Source organism: Mustelus asterias, chromosome 11, assembly GCF_964213995.1.
Source record: "Mustelus asterias chromosome 11, sMusAst1.hap1.1, whole genome shotgun sequence".
In the NCBI taxonomy this organism is placed as follows: Eukaryota; Metazoa; Chordata; class Chondrichthyes; order Carcharhiniformes; family Triakidae; genus Mustelus; species Mustelus asterias.
In genome coordinates this window covers 16,332,978-16,353,142 of record NC_135811.1, presented here as the reverse complement: position 1 = coordinate 16,353,142, position 20,165 = coordinate 16,332,978, and the positions used below count along the sequence as shown (strand labels likewise).

Sequence of the window (20,165 nt, the reverse complement as noted above, 5' to 3'; positions counted from 1 at the left end):
ATTTGAATGGACTGATGGTAGATCAGTTTTACCTACCACACCAAGAAGCAATACTCAGTCTAATCTCTCACCTGGAGCTAAAGAATAAAGGGAAGAATCAATGTCACCTCAGTATTTTTAAATAGACAAAATGATAATAAATAATACTAAAAATATAAATGTTTTAATTAATCCATAAATTTATACTTGCAGATTTGAATCATAAATCATTCTGTACTGTATTAATGAGTTCAGCAAAAAGTCGTCACAAAACAAATTAATTAGCAACTTGTTTAACAGAAGTATTTCTTCCCATGTCTTTGCCATTCACCCCCAAAAACAGTTGACTAATCAAATTAATTACTTTAATATTGGTTATAGGTTCTTGCCATGCACAAACTAGCTGATTTGTAAGCCTACATAACAACAGTGTTAAAAAAGCAGTATTCATCTGTTGCGATTATATACCCGAGGTTGTGAAGTATTATACAAATGTAATTCTTCTTCAGCTCACTTGTGAACCAATTAAGTTTTAGTCTACTTTGTATTTCATTTTTACAATGCCTTTCTAGCTCAGATGGCTCATATTAAAAGTTTTTTTCACTCTTACCTCCCCCCGTCATCAATTGTGCAGACAAATGTAAAAGTTAAGCACAATGTGGCATGGTGGAAGATGAGCTTTCCTCCATTCTTCATTAATATTGTGCTTTAATTCCAACCTCAAAAAGGCAATTCCTTCACCATCTGTTAGAATATTCTATTTTTGCTACAGTAGACATTTTAAAAAATGTAGCTGTCAATCTAGTAGTAATTTCGAAAATTAGGAGAATTTAAATTAAATTAATAAATTTGGAATAAAAAGCTAGGGTGCCCACCCCATAGAGTTTGGTGGCCGGGGATGATTTAATCAGGCAGGAGGGTGACAGCCCAACGCCTGCCCATTTCAATGCCGCTTCAGTCCATAGCAGGAAGGTTTATGATGGGCTTTCTCTCCATTGCAATTGAGGTCCTTAAGTGGGCAATTAATCCCTCCAGTAGCTCACAGGGGTGGGATTTCTGGCCCCAGGGTCTATCACGTGTCCGATTGCAACATGATGTGGCGAGCTTCCCGAAAAAAGGTAACGCGGGACATTCCTGCCAGTGGCCAAAATCCATGTCACTTCCACAAGATTGCTCCCCTAATCTCAGTAACATTCTTCTTGGGCAATGCCTCGGGACAGAGGATGATTTTCCTCCAAACCCCAGGGTTCTAGGTCCCAAGGTGTCTAATGCTGGATCTTCACATACAGTGCTGCAGATGAGGCAGGTAGTGTTTGATGAGGGGGATGGGTGGGACGCTCAGATTTTGGTGCACTCCTTCCGCTGTTTGCGCTTGGCCTCCACATAGGCCTGTTGGAGACATTCAAAATGGTTGGCACCTTTGCAGATGCTTCCTCTCCTGTTTGCGTGGTCTCAAGCAAGAGATTCCCACAAATTGGCAGGCAGTGTGGCTTTTTTTCAGGGAGGCTTTAGGAACATCCTGAAACATTTCCTCTGCCCTCTTGGTAACTGCTTGCGGTAACAAAGCTCAGAGAGTTTGTTTTGGGAGTCTTGTGCCAGGCATGCAGACGATGTGGCCTGCCCATAACCAGTGCTTCAATACTGGGAATGTTGGCCTGAGAGAAGACACTGATATTGATGCACGTGTCCTGCCATTAATTTGCAGGATTTTGTGAAAGCATCAATGGATACTTCTCCAAGGATTTAAGGTGTCTGCTGTATGTTGTCCATGTCTCTAATGCACACAGGAGGACAAATAGCACTGCAGCCCTGTAGACCATGAACTTGGTCTTGAGGTTTGAGGTCTTTCTCATCGAATAGCCTTTTCTTCAAACGGCTGAAGACTGCATTGCACACTGGAGGCAATGCTGCATTGCATCGCAATGTCTGCCCGAGCTATGAGGAGGCTCCCAAGTTATGAGAAATGATTAAGATGTCAGACCTGTAGTCTCCATAATGATGCCAATGAAACTAAACAGGTAATGATAAAAACCCATCTGATTCACCAAGCCCTGCAAGGGACGAAGTTTGATGTCCTGATCCAGTCTGGTCTATATAGGACTCCAGTCCCACTCAGCAGACAGTTAAAACTCCATTGGGGTGCCATGTGTATTATGAAACCCCAATTTGCATTTATTACTGAAACTCCCAGAGCGTTAAAATCATAAATTGGCAGGAAGAAATAAAGAAGCTGACTGGAGAAAGTTAAAAATCACTCCCACATTGTATGATAGACATCTGTGCACACTCAGGATAGTCCATGAGGTAAGTTTCTGCTCTTGACCAAGGTAGCAATATGCTAAGTAGAAGGTACTTCCTAATGTAAAGAGATAAAATGGAAAGCATGTAATCCTCCACACCATTAATGCACAGGGCTACTTTCTTACAATCTGTTTAAGTGTGACAATGGCAGAAATATAAAACAAGGTCACCCTATGTTCTCAATATTTTTCTATTATAGTATACAAACGATAACACCATTAACTTAAGGGAATCACAAATGCGGATTTACAACCTTGTATACATTTTCATGGATGCAGAGAGAAAATCATTATTTACAAAAGTAGAGAATTTATAATCTTTCTGAAACTTGAAGACCACAACATTTCTGGTTATGTATTTACTACCCGGATCTAACTGTTCAAAAAATATATATACCCAGGCAATCAATTTTCCACCTTTTGTTCACTGACAGTTGGCAATCAAGAACACGACCATCATGCCTTTACCAAAGAAAAGCCAGGCAGCCCAGTTGCTCTGACATTCATCATTATGAAATGCTTCAAAAGGTTGGTCATGACTCGGATCAATTCCGGCCTCCAAGATTGCATGGATCCACTACAGTTCACCTATCACCACAACAGGTCCACAGCAGACGCCATCTCCCTGCTCTACATTCAATCCTGTGGAACACCTGGATAACAAAGACACCTATGTCAGATTCCTATTTATTGACTACACCTCAGCCTTCAACACCATTATTCCCAGAAAACTCATCTACAAACTCCATGGTCTAGAGCTCTGCTTCTCCCTCTGCAACTGGACTCTCAACTTCCTAACCCACAGACCGCAATTGGTAAGGATAGGCAACAACACCTCCTCCATGATTATCCTCAACACTGGTGCCCTGCAAAGCTGTATCCTCAGTCCCTTACTATACCCCATATAGTGTGTGACCAGATTCCCCTTAAACTTGATTTTCAAATTTGCTGATGACACCACAGTAGTGGGTTAGATCTCAAACAATGATGAGATGGAGTACAGGAAAGAGATGTATAATCTGGTAAATTGGTGCAATGACAATAATCTCTCCCTCAGTGTCAGTAAAACAAAGGAGATAGTCATCAACTTCAGGAAGTGCAGTGGAGGACATGCCCCTGTATACATCAACGGGGATGAAATGGAAATGGTCGAGAGCTTCAAGTTTCTAGGTGTCCAGATCACCAACTACCTGCTCCAGTCCCCCCCGGCATGCCATGCTATAGTTAATAAAGCCCACCAATGCCTCTACTTTTTCAGAAGGCTAAGGAAATTCAGCATGTCCACTACGACTCTCACCAACTTTTACAGGTGCCCCGTAGAAAGTATTTTTTCTGGATGTATCACAGCTTAGTATGGCTCCTGCTCTGACCAAGACTGTAAGAAACTGCAAAGGGTCATGAATGAAGCCAGCCCATCATGCAAACCAGCCTCCCATCCACTGACTCTGTCGACACTTCCCGTTGCCTCGGAAAAGCAGCCAGCATAATCGAGGACCCCACACACCTCTTCCACCTTCTTCTGTTGGGAAAAAGATACAAAAGTCTGAGGTCACATACCTACTCATTCAAGAACAGCTTCTTCCCTGCTGCCATCAGACTTTTGAATGGACCTACCTTATATTAAGTTGATCTTTCTCTACACCCTAGCTATGACTGTAACACTACATTCTGCATCCTATCCTTTCCTCCTCTATGAACAGTATACTTTGTCCGTATAATGCAAGAAACTATGTTTTTCACGCTATACTAAAACATGTGACAATAATAAATCAAATCAAAAAATTACCACAATGCTGAGGGAGGGTTGTATTTTTGAAACTAACCATCCCTTTATTTGGTTGAATGCTGTTAAAAAAAAACTTACTTGTTTCAATGAGGCACACTGAGAAATTTTAAGAAAGTTCTGTGACGCAGCTACAAATTGAACCAAACATGTTGCAGCCAACAAGAACATCACTTTACAGCAGTCACGAAATAATTCATCTAAGGTGTGAATCATTAACATATGTAATAAATAGTTAGTAAATAAATAAAATAGTACATTCTACACCAGTTCAAGAGGAATATTTGAGAGTTTGGTGGTTAGGAATCTTGCACCTGTGGGCATGAGCTGCCCTGAGATAAGGAGAAAAATCACATCTGGTATAGGCTTAGGGCTGAAACCAGATGGAATGTGCAAACACATGCAGCCTTGACCCAAACACACATTAAGATGCAGTACCATTCATGTCAAACTACCAATCATTCCATTTCTCCAATATAGAACAGGTTTAGGGCTGATTTTAACATTTGGTGGTGGTGTTGGTCATGATGGAAAACAGGCACTAACAGATAGGTTTCCCATCACATGCCCCACTCAATTACCTTTCAAATGAAGTGTATAATGTGCACTACCACCATTTTCCATCACAAAATTAAAATCAGCGCTAATACTTTTTTTTAGAAATCTGTTTATTTCTCAATCCACATTTCCTTCTGAAATTGCTGTTTTTTAAAAATCAATAATTCATTCACATTAAACCTGTTTTTAACAGCAAGGATAAAGCCCCATTCAGCTTCTGTAACAAGTGATTTTAGCTCAATCTTGGTAAAAAAAAATTTAAAATCAGGGATTTTAAAAACCAGAGTTAAGACACCCCAGCTGTGAATTATAAAAAATGAATCAGACATCTGGAGTTATGTGATATATGTAACTCAATATTGGGCTGAACTTTCTGCACAGAGGTGGAGACAAGAGTTGAGACTGATTTCAGGTCTCCAAATCCACATCTTGTGGGAAATGGATTACAGTCAAAATTTTCAAATGGATAAGTCCTTAATTGGCATGGAGACAGGTTTCCTGTCCAATTAAGGGCAGTGGGTGGGCTCTTGAAACTGGAGGGCCAATGAGAGGTCTTCCAGCTTCAGAGATATGGAAACATGGAATAAAAACTTGAGACAAATTTTCTGGCTCCACTGACATCATGAAAGATAGGGAATGGGATCTGAAAATTAGGAGGCCAGCCGGTGTGCTAGCTTCACAACTCCATTCCTGGTGTTGGACATTTTAGAATTTGGCCTTCAGTTTCTCAGGCATGATGGAGGCTGATCAACTACCTGGAGGTGGATATCCAGCAACAGGCTGGGGTGCCAGCATCTTGGCCAGGTCAATACAAGGAAACTGGAGGCTAACTGGAAAATCCCAAACCATCCAATGCTGTGAAGGGGGTTGGGAAGTTGGCACACTGGCTGGCTTCAATTTTCAGGTCCACTCTCCTTCCTTCTGAAGAAACACCCGGCTACAAGGCATATACCGGTAACTAGGAGGGCAAGTCAACAAAGATGATGCCCTCAATTGCTTTTTTAAAAAACATTTAATAAAAAATACACAAAGCAACCAGATCAACACTGTGGGGCAGGAAGCCCCACATTGGCTGTACCCCCACCCAAGCAGGCAAGCATGTAAAGCCTTGATAGGTCTGCCAACATACTGGACCCCAATCTGCTCCTGGATACCCATCTCCAACCATTTCATATGTTCCCTTGATTTCAGGAAACTAGAGGCCCAACTGGAAAATCCCAAAATAACTGACAGCGAGAACAGGATTGGGAAGTTGGCAAAGCAGCTGGCCTGTAACTTTCAGCTCACATCCCACTTCTATCTCGATGTCAGCGGAGCCCGAAGATTTGTCCCAATGTTTTGTGTTGTATGATATAATTTAACTATCAATTTTTCTCCCTCTCCTCATATCTGTCTTTATAATAATGTAAATCTGTTAATTTTTCACAAAAATATCCTAATTTTAACAGAAATAACTGGTTCATGAAAATCTAATTACTGTGACAATACCAAACTACAAAGTGCAATCTGGGAAGTGGCGATTGATCCATGATTTAAAATTTAGAGTACAAATATAAAACCTTTTCTCAAATGTTTATTGTAAGCAATTAAACAGTTCAACTATTTCTTCACCATAAAATATTTAGAAATGTTTATTATTCTTTATGGCTATTCAATGTCACTTCAAGAGAGAGTGATGTAGTCACAATTAAAAGATTATTCACACCGCAGTTATTTTTCACTAAATTAGAAAAGTTAAGAGACTTGATGGCAGTTATTTCGAACATTGTCTTTTCTCTATCAATAAGAGTTTTAACAACACCAGGTTAAAGTCCAACAGGTTTATTTGGTAGTAAATGCCATTAGCTTTCGGAGCGCTGCTCCTTCGTCAGGTGGAGTGGATATCTGCAGATACCAAATAAACCTGTTAGATTTTAACCTGGTGTTGTTAAAACTCTTACTGTGTTTACCCCAGTCCCACGCCGGCATCTCCACATCATTTTCTCTATCAAGACAGAGTTCAACTCCTGAGCAGACTAAACGGATGAAAAGCTCGTCCTTCAGTGAATATACATATGAATTAAGAGAAGTAGGCCATTCAGCCCCTCGAGCCTGCTCCACCATTCAATAAGATCATGGCTGGTCTGATTGTATCCTCAAACCATCTATCCTGATAACCTTTGACTCCCCTATATATCTACCTCTGCCTTCAAATTATTCAATGCTCCTAACTCTATCACTTTCCAGGGAAGAAAGTTCCAAAGATTCACAACCCTCTGAAAAAAATTCTTCTTATCTCCATCTTAAATGGGAGACCCTTTACTATTAAGCTATGTCCCTCAGTACAAGTCTCTCCCACACCAAGAAACATCCTTTCAGCATCCACCCTGTCAGGTCCCCTCAATAGGATAACTTCTTAACCTTAACTAAAACTGATTGAGGCCCAGTCTGTACAACCTTTCTCACCCTCATAAGATGACCCCTCTCACCTTTCCATCCCAGGTATCAGTCAAGTGAACTTTCCCTGATCTGCTTCTAATGTATTTATAGCATTTATTAAATAAGGTCTCACTAACACCCTGTGCAATTGTAGCAAAACATCCCTAATTTATATTCCATTCCCTTGTGATAAATGACAACATCCCATTAGTCTTCCTAATCACTTGCTATGCCTGCATAGTAAATTTGTGATTTATGTACCAGGACACTCAGATCCCTCTGTGCCTCAAGAGTTCTATTCTTCCTGAAAATGGACAAGTTCACATTTTCCCACATTATACTCCATCTGCCATATTTTCACCCAGTCACTTAACCCATCTATTTCCCTTTGCAGACTCCTTATGTCCTCTTCACAACTTACTTTCCTACCTATCTTTGTGTCATCAGCAAATTTAGCAAACGTACATTTGGTCCCTTCATCTAAATCATTGATATAAATTGTAAATAATTGAGGTCCCACACTGATCCCTGTGGCATTGCACTCATCACATCTAGCCAACCTGAAAATGACCTATTTATGCCTTCTCTCTGCTTCCTTTTAGATAACCAATCCTCTATCCATATGAAAGTATTATCCCCTATACCACGAGCTCTTATTTTGCATAGCAATCTTTGATGTGGCACCTTCTGGAAATCGAAATATAGCACATCTACATTTATCCACACTGCTGTTACTTCCACAAAGAACTCCACTAAATTAGTCAAACATGATTTCCATTTCACAGAACACTATTGACTCTGCCTGATGGCACTGGACTCTCAGTGCCCCGCAATAACCTCCTTAACAACAGATTTGCAAGTTCCACAGAGCTGGGTTTGCCGTTGTCATTTCCAATGCTTAGGTTAATCTGTCCAGTTTAAATCCTTTTTGTAGTGGTTTGATACAACTGAGGACCTTGCTAGGACATTTCAGAGGGAGTTTAAAAGTCTGTGGATCTAGAGTCACATGTAGGCCAGACCAGATAAGGACAGTAGATTTCCTTCCCTAAAGGACTTTAGTAAACCAGATGGGTTTTTACAACAGTCGGCAATGGTTTCATGGTCACTATCTCCAAAGCTAGCCCTTTAATTTCAGATTTATTAATCAAATTTAAATTCCACCAGCTGCCAAGATGGGATCCAAATCTCTGCCCCCAGTGCAATAGCCTGGGCCTTTGGATTACTAATCTGGTGACATTACAATTATGCCACCATCTCCCACCTCCTGACTCCCCAAAGCCTGTCCATCATCCACAAAGCACAAGACAGGAATGTGATTGAATACTCGCCGCTTGCCTGGATGACTGCAGCTCCAACAACACTCGTGAAGCTCGACACCATCCAGGACAAATCAGCTTGTTTAACTGGTACCCCAACTATCACTTTCAATCAACATCCATTCACTGCACACCCAGCACACAGGACAGCAATGGACAGCCATCTAAACCCGTGACCTCTACCACCTAGGAGGCCAAGGACAGCAGATACATGGAAACAACACAAGGTCCCCTCCAAGCCACAAACCATCCTGATTTGGAACTTTATGGCCATTCTTTCAGTGTGGCTGGGTCAAAGTCCTGGAACTCCCTCCCTAAATGCACTGTGGGTGTACCTACACAACCTGGACAGCAACACCTTCTCAATGGCAATAAAATTGCTGGGCCAGCGAGCAACGCCCACGTCCCATTTTTAAAATTCAGCAATTTCCTTACAGCAGATGTTAAATTAAATAGCCTGCAGTTTCCTACTTTCTGGAATAGAGGAGTCATAGTCACTATTTTTCAACCTGAGGGATCTTTCCAGCTCTAGGGAATTTTGCAAAATTAAAAACAATGCATATTTATCTGTAAAAATCACACTCAGCGGCAATGGAAAAATCATTCTTTATGTCTTAAAATGTGTTGTACTAAAATGTCTATTATGACACATGCTGCAGCAGAATGAAGGCATTCTTCAATTTAGCACCACTTGGTGCTAATACTTGGGGGCAAAAATTTGCAATAAAAAGTTACCATTACTGTGTTCAAATCAGCACACTGTGAATCAACAATTTAAAAAATGCTAGAAAATGGCTTTTTTTTTTTCCTGAGGCCAACATGGCCCCCAAAACACTACAATGTTCTGTACCATTCTACTTATATCAATTCAATGAAGAGTTAGAACACTGAGCATGATGGATTGCTTTTGTAGAGCAAATAACAGTTCTGGAAAGATGTGACCATTCAGGTTTTTTTCCACTTTATAAGAGCTCACTCATAGTGCCTCAGTAACCTGACACCTTAGCAACAACACCACCCTGTGACCCAATCAGAGTTCAGTATGTCAGGAAAAGAAAGGCAACCAATATATTGCATACCAATTTTCTGCTTAAAGTAGGTCAGACATTTACTTGCATTTTGCAAACACATTGCTTTTTCTGTCAGGGAAGCTAAAAGCTTTTCCCAAACTTAAAACTTTATCAAAATTGCTGTCTTCCTTATTTTATTGTAAATGTTAGGTCTTAGGACACAAATTTTGTAATTAAAATATCACATACAATTTAATGTATTTATGAAAATAAAATCTTTCTGGTCATTATCAGTCCACATAAATGTATGGCAGTCCATGTGACTTACCGGTTCTTTTCTAATTCATTGTGTGTCGATCTGCAAGACAAAAATTTAGCAGTTATTTTGAAAACTTTTTAATATTTCCATCAGAACTACTGAGAAATAAACGTGGCACGTTTTAATTTAATTAAGCTTTTTTTCCTCCAACATGTTTCCCTTCTCTACTGAAGTCACTGACTTGTGTACACCACTCGCCCTTTAGTATCTTATTCAAGTGGTCATTCTTTTACCCAAGAGTGTCAGCAGGCTATTGGGTTATGGAAGATGTCCCTCTGAACTTGGTTTTGTCTTTGCCTAACAGCTACACACAGAATTTCCAGCAGAAACCACTGGACAGCATTCCTAGGCAAGAATGCTGACTGATTTTTGTTCTGTCACTATACGATGGATGCTGAGGCCAAGTGAACTGCCACAACCAGGGTCAAGCAACTCGTCACGGACCAATAACTGAATTTGGGACCTTCCTTATCTGTACAAAAATACAATCTAATAAAAATAATGTTATTCATTTTTATAAAAATACAAAATATTCATAGAAACAAAATGCCAAAAAAAATCAATGAATTCCTAACACCTGCTATGAATCATAGGAGAAAGATAGCAATCCCTGCCCACAGGGAGAATATAACCCATAAGAAATGAACAGTAGATGAAAAGAATTCTTGCATTTGAATGTGCATGATATCATCAAGGAAGGCTTGCAAGAACAAAAGCAACAGGGAGACTTCTAGCTATGCACCACCACTATTGCTTTTTTTAAGTTGTTTGCAGGATGTGGGCATTGCTAGCAAGGCCAGCAATAATTGCCCATTCCTAAGAAATAAAATGGGTAACCAGGTCACTTCAGGGGGCAGTTAAAAGTCAACTTCATTATAAGCCTGACTAGGTAAGGATGGCAGATTTATTTCCCTAATGGACATTAGCAAGTCAACCAGTAGTTTCATGGTCACCATTACTGCTGATAACTTTTTATTCTAGATTCATTTAACTGACTAACTTTAAAATCACCTACTGTCATGGTGGGATTTGAACTCATGTCTGCAACTCATTCAAGCAGACCTCAGGATTACTAACTAGTCACACATCATAACCATCATGTCTACTATACGCCCTCTGAACAGATCACTATCATAATCGGCAGGAGTTACACACAAGACAATGTGTAGGTTTTTTCACAAAAAACTTCAGTGAAACATTCATTTATAAGAACTAGTCCTTAAACCTATTTCAGCAACAATGAAAACTGGCTAATATTTGAGGATGCCAAGTTGAACATAACAAAAATACTTATTACACCAAAGTAGAAATTTACTACTTTGTATTTCAATAGTGGCAATATGTGTTAAATTTTATCAGGAATTTCTCACTCCAAAAAATCATTGTCTCATGGAATATAAATCTTCCTGCTCTGCACTGCTCAGTATTACACTAAAATAGTGAATTTATGTACCTAATCACCAGGAGGAGCCCATTTAAATTCAAGTGACTGAAAATTAAATAATAAATCATAGAAATCATAGAAACCCTACAGTGCAGAAGGAGGCCATTCGGCCCATCGAGTCTGCACCGACCACAATCCCACCCAGGCCCTACCCCCCACATATTTACCCGCTAATCCCTCTAATTTACGCATCTCAGGGGCAATTTTAACCTGGCCAATCAACCTAACCCGCACATCTTTGGACTGTGGGAGGAAACCGGAGCACCCGGAGGAAACCCACACAAACACGAGGAGAATGTGCAAACTCCACATAGACAGTGACCCGAGCCGGGAATCGAACCCGGGACCCTGGAGCTGTGAAGCAGCAGTGCTAACCACTGTGCTACCGTGTGTACATTCCAAATAATGGAACTAAATTCATTAGAACCCAAAACCAGGTGCTGTTCTGGTGGCATGCATCAATAATACTTCAGAATATAGAGGATTCGTCCTTGGGCCTCATTCAGTTGCCAAGATGCAGCTCGACTATTGGGTTTTAATCAATTTTGGCCAGTGCTGAGACCCTCAGATAAATTCAAAGAGGGAAGGTGATTGACTAGCAACGGCTGGAGATTTTTTTTTAAATGGAGCCAAGATTGCTACTACTTTCACAAACATTTAAGCCCTTCACCACCAACGAACAGATGCACTGTAGGAGCTCACCAAAGTTACTAAGGCAGCACGTTCCAAACTCATGACCACTACCAGCTAGAAGGACAAGAGAAGCAGATATCTGAGAACACCACCCTTGGAGGTTCCCCTCCTAGCCACTCACCATCCTGACCTGAAAATATATCACCATTTCTTCATTGTCACAGAGTCAAAATCCGGGAATTCCCTCCTTGATAGCACCTGCACCTCAAAGACTGCAGCAGTACAAGTAGGCAGCTCACCATCAGCTTCTGAAGGGCAACTAGGGATGGGCAATTAATGCTGGCCTAGCCAGTGATGCCCATGTCCCGTAAAGGAATTGAAAAAAATGATATAATCCCAGGTCCAGTTTCTGTTGCTAATTTAATAGATATTGTAGAAGTGCTGCTGATAGATGTGATACAATTGGATTGAATAAAGGAAGGGAATATATTCAGCTATGGATCCTGCTTTTGACTGTTTATCAGCTTTTTCAATAAAAGGTTTGGATGTGGACATCTAGCAGGATTGACCTGAACTATGATACCAGTCATAGTGAGTAGGCTAACACTACTGTCTCAGTTAATAGATGAAATAACCTAATTTAGGAGAGGCATTTAAACAGGGGGAGGTTAGAAGGGTCTCTCAGACACTACTGAATTGCACAATACCAATAATTAGTGTGTTCTTCAAGAGAAGATGTACAATTTTATGTCACCTGACTAGCAAGATTCGTTATGCACTCTGTTTATTTTGGCTTTGGCAAGTTTTGGTATCAATTTTATGAGAAAAATTACCCCGTTCTTGTCCTACTAGAAGTGGCCATGGGGAGGGGGACACATGTAGGGGATAGACAGACTATAACTTATTTTAGCCATACATGTCTTGACATGCGCTATCAAGCACTGTGTTTTCATTGTACTGCAATTTGAAAAACCAAAACCTCTCATTAAAAACCCAGATTATTTTCAGTTGCAATATTGCCTTTCATCTCAAGCATGTAGTCAAAACATTTCTGTAATCTTCATCCCACAGGATAATGATTATCTGGTCATAAACTCACTTTTTAAAAATGGTTATACCATCAAGAAAGAAACATTTGATTCCAAAGGATAAACATACACAAGTTGAAGAGGTGAGCGGCTTTAATGTTTACTTAAAAGCTACTCTTTAAATTGTGCTTACTTAAATGAATCAAAAATTAGTTAGTGGGTGCAAAACATTTTTGTGCATTATCATTAAACTTTACTCTCAAAACATTTCTAATACCTCAATCACAAAATGTCTATTTTTCTCATCAAGACCACAAAACTAGTTAAGATATGGAATTAAAGGCTTAGAGGTTGTACTCGGTTCCTTCAACAATCATTGCATTTTCTGACAGGCAAGAAATTGAGATAATTGGTGCTTTTGGGTTGCTTTTTATTTTTTAAATTGATAATGTACATCAGGTTTTCATTTTGTTTTAACAGGTTCATGAGGGAGGGGGTGCTGGAAACTGATGAACCCACATGTAAGCAGATGGCACAGTGATTAGCACTGCTGCCTCACAAGCACCAGGGACCTAGCTTCGATTCCAGGCTTGGGTCACTATCTGTAGAGAGGCTGCACATTCTCCCCGTCAGTTTCCCCCGGGTGCTCCGGTTCCCTCCCACAGTCTGAAAGATGTGCTGGTTAGGTGCATTGGCCATGCTAAATTCCACCTCAGTGTCACCCAAACAGGTGCCGGAGTGTGGTGACTAGGGGATTTTCACAGTAACTTCCTTGCAGTGTTAATGCAAGCCTACTTGTGACACTAACAAAAGAAACTTCAAACAAAAATCACTGCATTTTCTGCTGGGCAAGAAAACACAATTGAGATAATTAAGTGTGCGCTTTTTATACTGTACATCAAGATTTTCATTTTGTATTAACAGGTCCATGGAGGGGGTGGAAACTGATGAACCCACATGTAAAATGACTAGAAGATCAAATTTAGAAGGAAAATACATTGGGACTTCCATGCCCCCGTTTAATCTCACATCCCTGTGTGTGTGGTGTGTTTTTAAAACTGTGAATCTGACAATCAGCTGATTACAGATGGCGCTCGCACCCCCCCCCCCCTTCCAATATATGTAAAACAAAACTAGCTTTGCATTTTTTTTCCCTCCAACACTCGCTGCACAGATGAAAGGGAATACATATACATATTTTTTTTTCAAGAAGTTGCAGTACTTTCCTGCAATCAATTCAAAGAGGGGGGGGGGGGTCAATATTTTTTTTAAAATAGATAAAATGGCGGGTACAGTCCCAGTGGCAACCAGCTACAAACAAGCGCTGCCCAATTCCCTTTCGCTTTCATTTACCCCACTCCCCCGCCCCCGATTTTAACGCCAATACCTCTCGCGTTTGGAAGGTGGGTCCTGGAGGATTAGGAGCGTTTCCTTTTACCTATTGCTCGAGTTCTTTTTGGTTTTCATTTTCTTCCTCGTCCCCTCCACACTGCAGGGTAACGTCGATGCATATCCGTGCTCGGCTTCTGAGAGGAGGGAGTGGATGGAGTTGGGGAGAGGAGAGGGAGAGGAGAGGGAGAGAGGGGGGGGGGGGGGGGGGTTGAAGGAAAGAAGAGAGAAAAAAAAACACACACAAGTTCAACTTTGGTATTATTTTCTTCTTTGTTTGTTTGGTTGGTCTTTTGAGCGTGTTATTGTTGACGATCGCAGTTTTATTTCTCTCTCTCCACACATGAGAGAGGGGTTTGTTTGCTGCTCCTGCGGTTAATGGCAGTTGGAACACTTGGGCGATTTGAATTTTTATAAAACAATAAATAATAATTTATCGGATCTCTTCAGTGCCGCTTTACCTCGATCTCTCCTCTCTAAATACTCGGCTGCTTCTAACAGTCTCTGGATGTTGATTAATTGTACTGAGTTCATTATTTTATTTGGTCGCGTATATATATATAGGGTTATTATATATACATAAGGTACAAAAAAAAAGTAAAAGGGGTGGAATTTATATTTTAAAAAAACACAATTGTTTTAAAAATAAAAAGAAATAAAAAGGGGGGGGGGGAAGCGGACGATCTGCAAGCAGCCGACCCTCCTCGCACTCTCTCTCTCCCTCTCTCAGTCCAAGTTTGTTTACCTCAGGATAGATCGAGGAGGACGGCTCCGACCGAGCCGCTTCAGTGCGCCTGCGTGCAGCCCGGCCCAGCCCCCTCTGCCTCGCGGCACCACGGGAAATGTAGTTCTTCCATCCTCTCTTCGCCCAACTAGGCCGAGGTGAGCGGACTACAATTCCCACAATGCCCCCCCCCCCCATATTCTCCTCCCTGACAAGGGGACCATCCCTCTCAAGCCGGAGCGAGCGACTCGGCAACAGGTGACGTCATAGAGAGGACGCTCCCCGCTTCTGGTTGGTGGAGCCCCCCGCGAGGGCGGGGATAGGGTCTCGTCTGACCAATCGGCTGTTTCTTACCCCCCTCCCCTCCCCTCCCCCACCTGCCCGCATCAAACACACAACACTGGCCGCGCGGGTTTCATGTGAAAAGCACATGTCGGGAACGTATCCGCGTGCTCGTGGTAACGCGCGGGTGCGCGCGCGCGCAAGTCGTGCGCGTTCCCGCTTGGGCTAGCGCATACGCGCCCCGCCTGCAGCGGGAAAGATGACTTTTTTTAAACTTCAAAGACTCCGCGCTCTCTGCAATGGGGGGGGAAACAAAACAGAACAGAAATCCCACTTATCTGACGAAGGAGCAGCGCTCCGAAAGCTAATGGCATTTCCTACCAAATAAACCTGTTGGACTTTAACCTGGTGTTGTGAGACTTCTTACCGTGTCTACCCCAGTCCAACGCCAGCATCTCCACATCATGGGGGGGGGGGGGGGGGGCGGGACACACACAGGTGGTTCTCCTTCACTCTTATACAAGGCAAATCCGTATTTCCAAAACAAGTTTATTTATTAGTGTCACAGGTAGGCTTACATTAACACTGCAATGAAGTGACTGAAAATTCCCTAGTCGCCACACACTCCGGGCGCCTGCTCGGGTTACACTGAGGGAGAATTTGGCACAGCCAATGCACACCTAACCAGCACGTCTTTCGGACTGTGGGAGGAAACCGGAGCATCTGGAGGAAACCCACGCAGACACGGGGGAGAACGTGCAGACTCCATAAACAGTGGCCCAAGCCGAGAATCGAACCCGGGTCCCTGGCGCACTGTGAGGCAGCAGTGCTAACCACTGTGTGCTGAAGGTAATGAAAACATTAATATTCAAAGAGTTTGTAAATTGGATAACTAGATGTGTCAAAGAGCATCTTTTGGACTGACAGTCAAATGATTGATTTTGGTGGCTCCTGACAAGAGAAGATGCACCACTTCTTCTTAAATTGAGCTATCTTTATGATTACCAAGAATGTTGTTTGGTCAAATCTGAGAAAAAGGTCCACCAGCGTATGCTGGAATCTGAAACAAAAACAGAAAATGCTGTACAAACTCAGCAGGTCTGACAGCATCATGGTCATCCAGACTCGAAATGTTGGCTCTATTCTCTCTCCAAAAATAGAAAATGCTGGAAATACCAGTATTGGTGTTGATGCCTATTTGGTAATTTGGTGGAATTGCATTCCTGCCCCCCCTCCTTATGTCTGTCTCAGTGATTCAGATAGATAGATGTTAACGCTCCTGTGGCATGTGCTGGATGCTGGCCAAGGTTTCAGCTTCAAACAGTACAAAAACTGATTAACTGGTCGTGTAAGTCATTGCTATTGGTATGTTGTTTGTGTGCATGATATGCGATGTACGAAGGATGTGATGTAAACCCACAAAAGTCTTCAGTCAGTAATCTCGAAGATAATAATGACTGTTCCGTTCAGAAAGAACTTATAATCGGTTACAAAGATGAGACTGAATATTTTAAAAGCTGAACTGTTACTTTTAAACAATATCTAAATATTCATTCTACTTTTAGAACTGTCTTGTCAGCAAACCTAATGCAGAACAATTTCTCAGGCATTACTGTCCCGCATAAAAACTAAATCAGCAACCCATGACTACCCACATCCAAAAACACAACTAAGCTGATTTCTGGTGTGCAGAGATAAATGTTTTCAGCCTTTAAACGTTATGTTGTTTCAAGTGTTTGTAGTAGCCAAGAGCCAAAAATGTATTTTCAATAGGGAGTTTCAACTTTTCATCATATTTCCTTCTTGTTCCGACTAAGGGATGGGCAGTTTGGAAGTGATTTTCACGACCCTTTTGAAACACAATGCATTCTTTGACTTTTCAGCTTCCATTTTGGAGACTCGTTTAATTAGCATTTGGATAGCTCCTTAATTTTGTTGCAATTCCATTTTCATGCTGATATCACATCAGTTTATGTAACAATATGCACACTTCTAAGTATCATAAATATCGCAGCTCTAAAACAATGTTAAGGAGAAAAAATATATATAAATGGGATGGAAAGCTACACGTATGTTGATTTTTTTTCTGACCTTAATTGTATGGGTTTAGACCAAGATTGGGGAGTTTGTGTTTATAAGCAGTTAGCAATGTAGAAACTTAGCTCAGCAGTTAGCCTCTAATTGGCAATGCGATACTTCTATTTAGACTTTTTTTGTTGCAAGATTAGACCATATTGCAAATCTCCATAGCTGTTTGAGAAGTAGCATTGCTGGCAGTTTGAAAGTACACGCCCACGCTCGATACTATGCACCAAGACAGTGTTGCAGACCATGGATTTCAATTGGATGGTCCACAATTATGCTGGGCAAAGTACTGCAGTGGTTTGTCATTGCCTTCTGCAGTATGGCTGACCAGGGAACTCTCCTGCTCTTACCACCTGCCATCAGGTGTACCGGAAGGATTTACAGGCTGATAATTGACCTGCTTAGCCACATTATGGAACACCCCTTCCATGGTCATCAGGTCCTGAGGCTGGACTTCAATCCAAAGCTCCTGGCCCAGCGATAACGATTGCTACCACTGCATTACAAGACCTCCAGTTGAATGGACACTAGTTTGGGTTTTTGAAGGATGAGAAAATAAGTACAAATGGGAATGAGGAAGCAATTTCCACATGTAGTCACAGTTTAACATTATAATTTAGCAGATGTTCAGGATTTAACTACTAGCACCAATGGGAATGTGCTCTGGGCAGTGTTGTCCAACAGAAATTGCTGACTAGCCAGAGACAGTAACCATAGAAACAGAAAAAATAAGAGCAGCAGCATGCCATTCAGCCCTTAGAGCCGGCTCCACCATTCATTATCATGGCTGATCATCCAACTCAGTAGCCTGATCCCACCTTCCTCCCATATCCTTTGATCCCTTTAGCTCCAAGCATTATATCTAACTCCTTCTTGCAAATATATACTTTTTTGGCCTCAACTGCTTTTTGTGGTAGTGAATTCCACAGATTCACCACTCTCTGGGTGAAGAAATTTCTCCCCATCTCAGTCCTAAAATGTTTACGCTGTATCCTTAGACTATAACCCCTGGTTCTGGTCAGCACCACCATCAGGAACATCCTTTCTGTCTAATCCTGTTGGAGCTTTATAAGTTTCTATGAGATCATAGAATCCCTACAGTGCAGAAGGAAGCCATTTAGCCCATCATGCCTGCACCTATAACAATCGCACCCAAGCCCTATCCCCGTAACCCCACGTATTTACTCTGGTAATTGCCCGACGCTGAGAGGCAATTTAGCATGGCTAATCGACCTACCCTGCACATCTTTGGACTGTGGAAGAAACCAGAGCACCTGGAGGAAACCCATGCAGACATGGGGAGAACGTGCAAACTCGCACAGTCACCCAAGGCCGGAATCAAACCCAGGTTCCGAGAGCTGTGAGGCAGCAGTGCTAACCATTGTGCCATTGTACCATCGCAACCCCCCACTTCTAAACTGCAGCAAATATAATCCTAACTGACTCAACTTTCCTCAAACGTCAGTCCTGCCATCCTAGGAATCAGTCTGGTAAACCTTCTCTGCATTCCCTCTATAGCTAGAACATCCTTCCTCAGGAGACAAAGGAGTCCAAAACTGGGCACAATATTCCAGGTGTCACCAATGCCCTAGGACGGCATGGTGACACAGTGGTTAGCACTGCTGCCTCACAGCACCAGAGACCCAGCTTCGATTCCAGACTTGAGTCACTGGCTGTGCGGAGTCTGCACGTCTTCCCCGTGTCTGCGTGGAATTCCTCCCACAGTCCCAAAGACGCACTGTTTAGGTGCATTGGCCATGCTAAATTCTCCTTCAGTATACCCGAAAAGGTGCTGGATTATGGCGACTAGGGGATTTTCACAGTAACTTCATTGCAGTGTTAATGTAAACCTACTTGTGACACTAATAAATAAAATAAACCATATATTTTCAGCAAAACATCCCTGCTCCTGATCTCAAATCCTCTTGTTATGAAGGCCAACAGACCATTTGCCTTCTTTACTGTCTGCTGCACTTGCATGCTTACTTTCAGCAACTGGTGTACAAGGACACTGAGGTTTCAGTGCATCTTCCCCTCTTAACTTATAGCCATTCAGATAGTAATCTGTCTTCCTGTTTTTGTTGCCAAAGTAGACAACCTCACATTTTTTGTTTATGTTTTTGTTTTGTTTATTAGTTATTAGTCACAAGTAAGGCTTACATTAACACTGCAATGAAGTTACTGTGAAAATCCCCTGGTCGCCCCACTCTGGTGCCTGTTCGGGTACACTGAAGGAGAACTTAGCACAGCCAATGCACCTAACCAGCACATCTTTCAGAGCATGAGAGGAAACCAGAGCACCTGGAGGAAACCCATGCAGACACAGGGAGAGCATGCAAACTCCACACAGACAGTGACCCAAGCCAGGAATTGAACCCGGGTCCCTGGCACTGTGAGGCAGCAGTGCTAACCACTGTGCCACGTCCCGCCCCACATTTATCCACATTATACTGAATCCGTCATGCATTTGCCCAGCTTGTCCAAATCATACTGAAGCATCTTTGCCTTCACCTCACCTCCCTCCCACCCAGCTGCAAATTTGGAGATATTACATTTAGTTCCCTCACCTAAAGCATTAATATATATTGTGAATAGGTGGGGTCCTAGCACCGATCGCCTCAATATCCCATTAGTCACTGCCTGCCATTCGGAAAATGACCTGTTTATACCTATTCTTTGTTTCCTCTCTGCCAACCAGTTTTCTATCCATCTCAATACACCACTCCTAATTCCATGTGCTTTAACTTTAGACACTAATCTCTTACGTGGAACGTTGTCGAGAGCCTTCTCAAAGTCCAAATAAATCACATCCACTGGCTCCCCCTCATCAGTTTAAGTTTATTTATTCGTGTCACAAGTAAGCTTACATTAATATTGCAATGAAGTTACTGTGAAAA

The 20,165-nt window shown here is 41.8% G+C and overlaps 1 protein-coding gene across 1 annotated transcript in view; it reads right to left on the bottom strand.

Moving 5' to 3' along the window:
* Positions 1-14,916, bottom strand: part of mxi1 (max interactor 1, dimerization protein) — a 64,432-nt gene extending 49,516 nt beyond the window's left edge. The window contains exons 1-3 of the mRNA XM_078223200.1: positions 14,639-14,916; positions 14,227-14,314; positions 9,693-9,722 (exon numbers count right to left, since the gene is read on the bottom strand). Coding sequence (XP_078079326.1) covers positions 9,693-9,722; positions 14,227-14,314; positions 14,639-14,711 — 191 coding nt within the window. The 5' untranslated portion in view covers positions 14,712-14,916. The remainder of the gene's footprint in view (positions 1-9,692; positions 9,723-14,226; positions 14,315-14,638) is intronic.
* Positions 14,917-20,165: the final 5,249 nt, after the last annotated feature.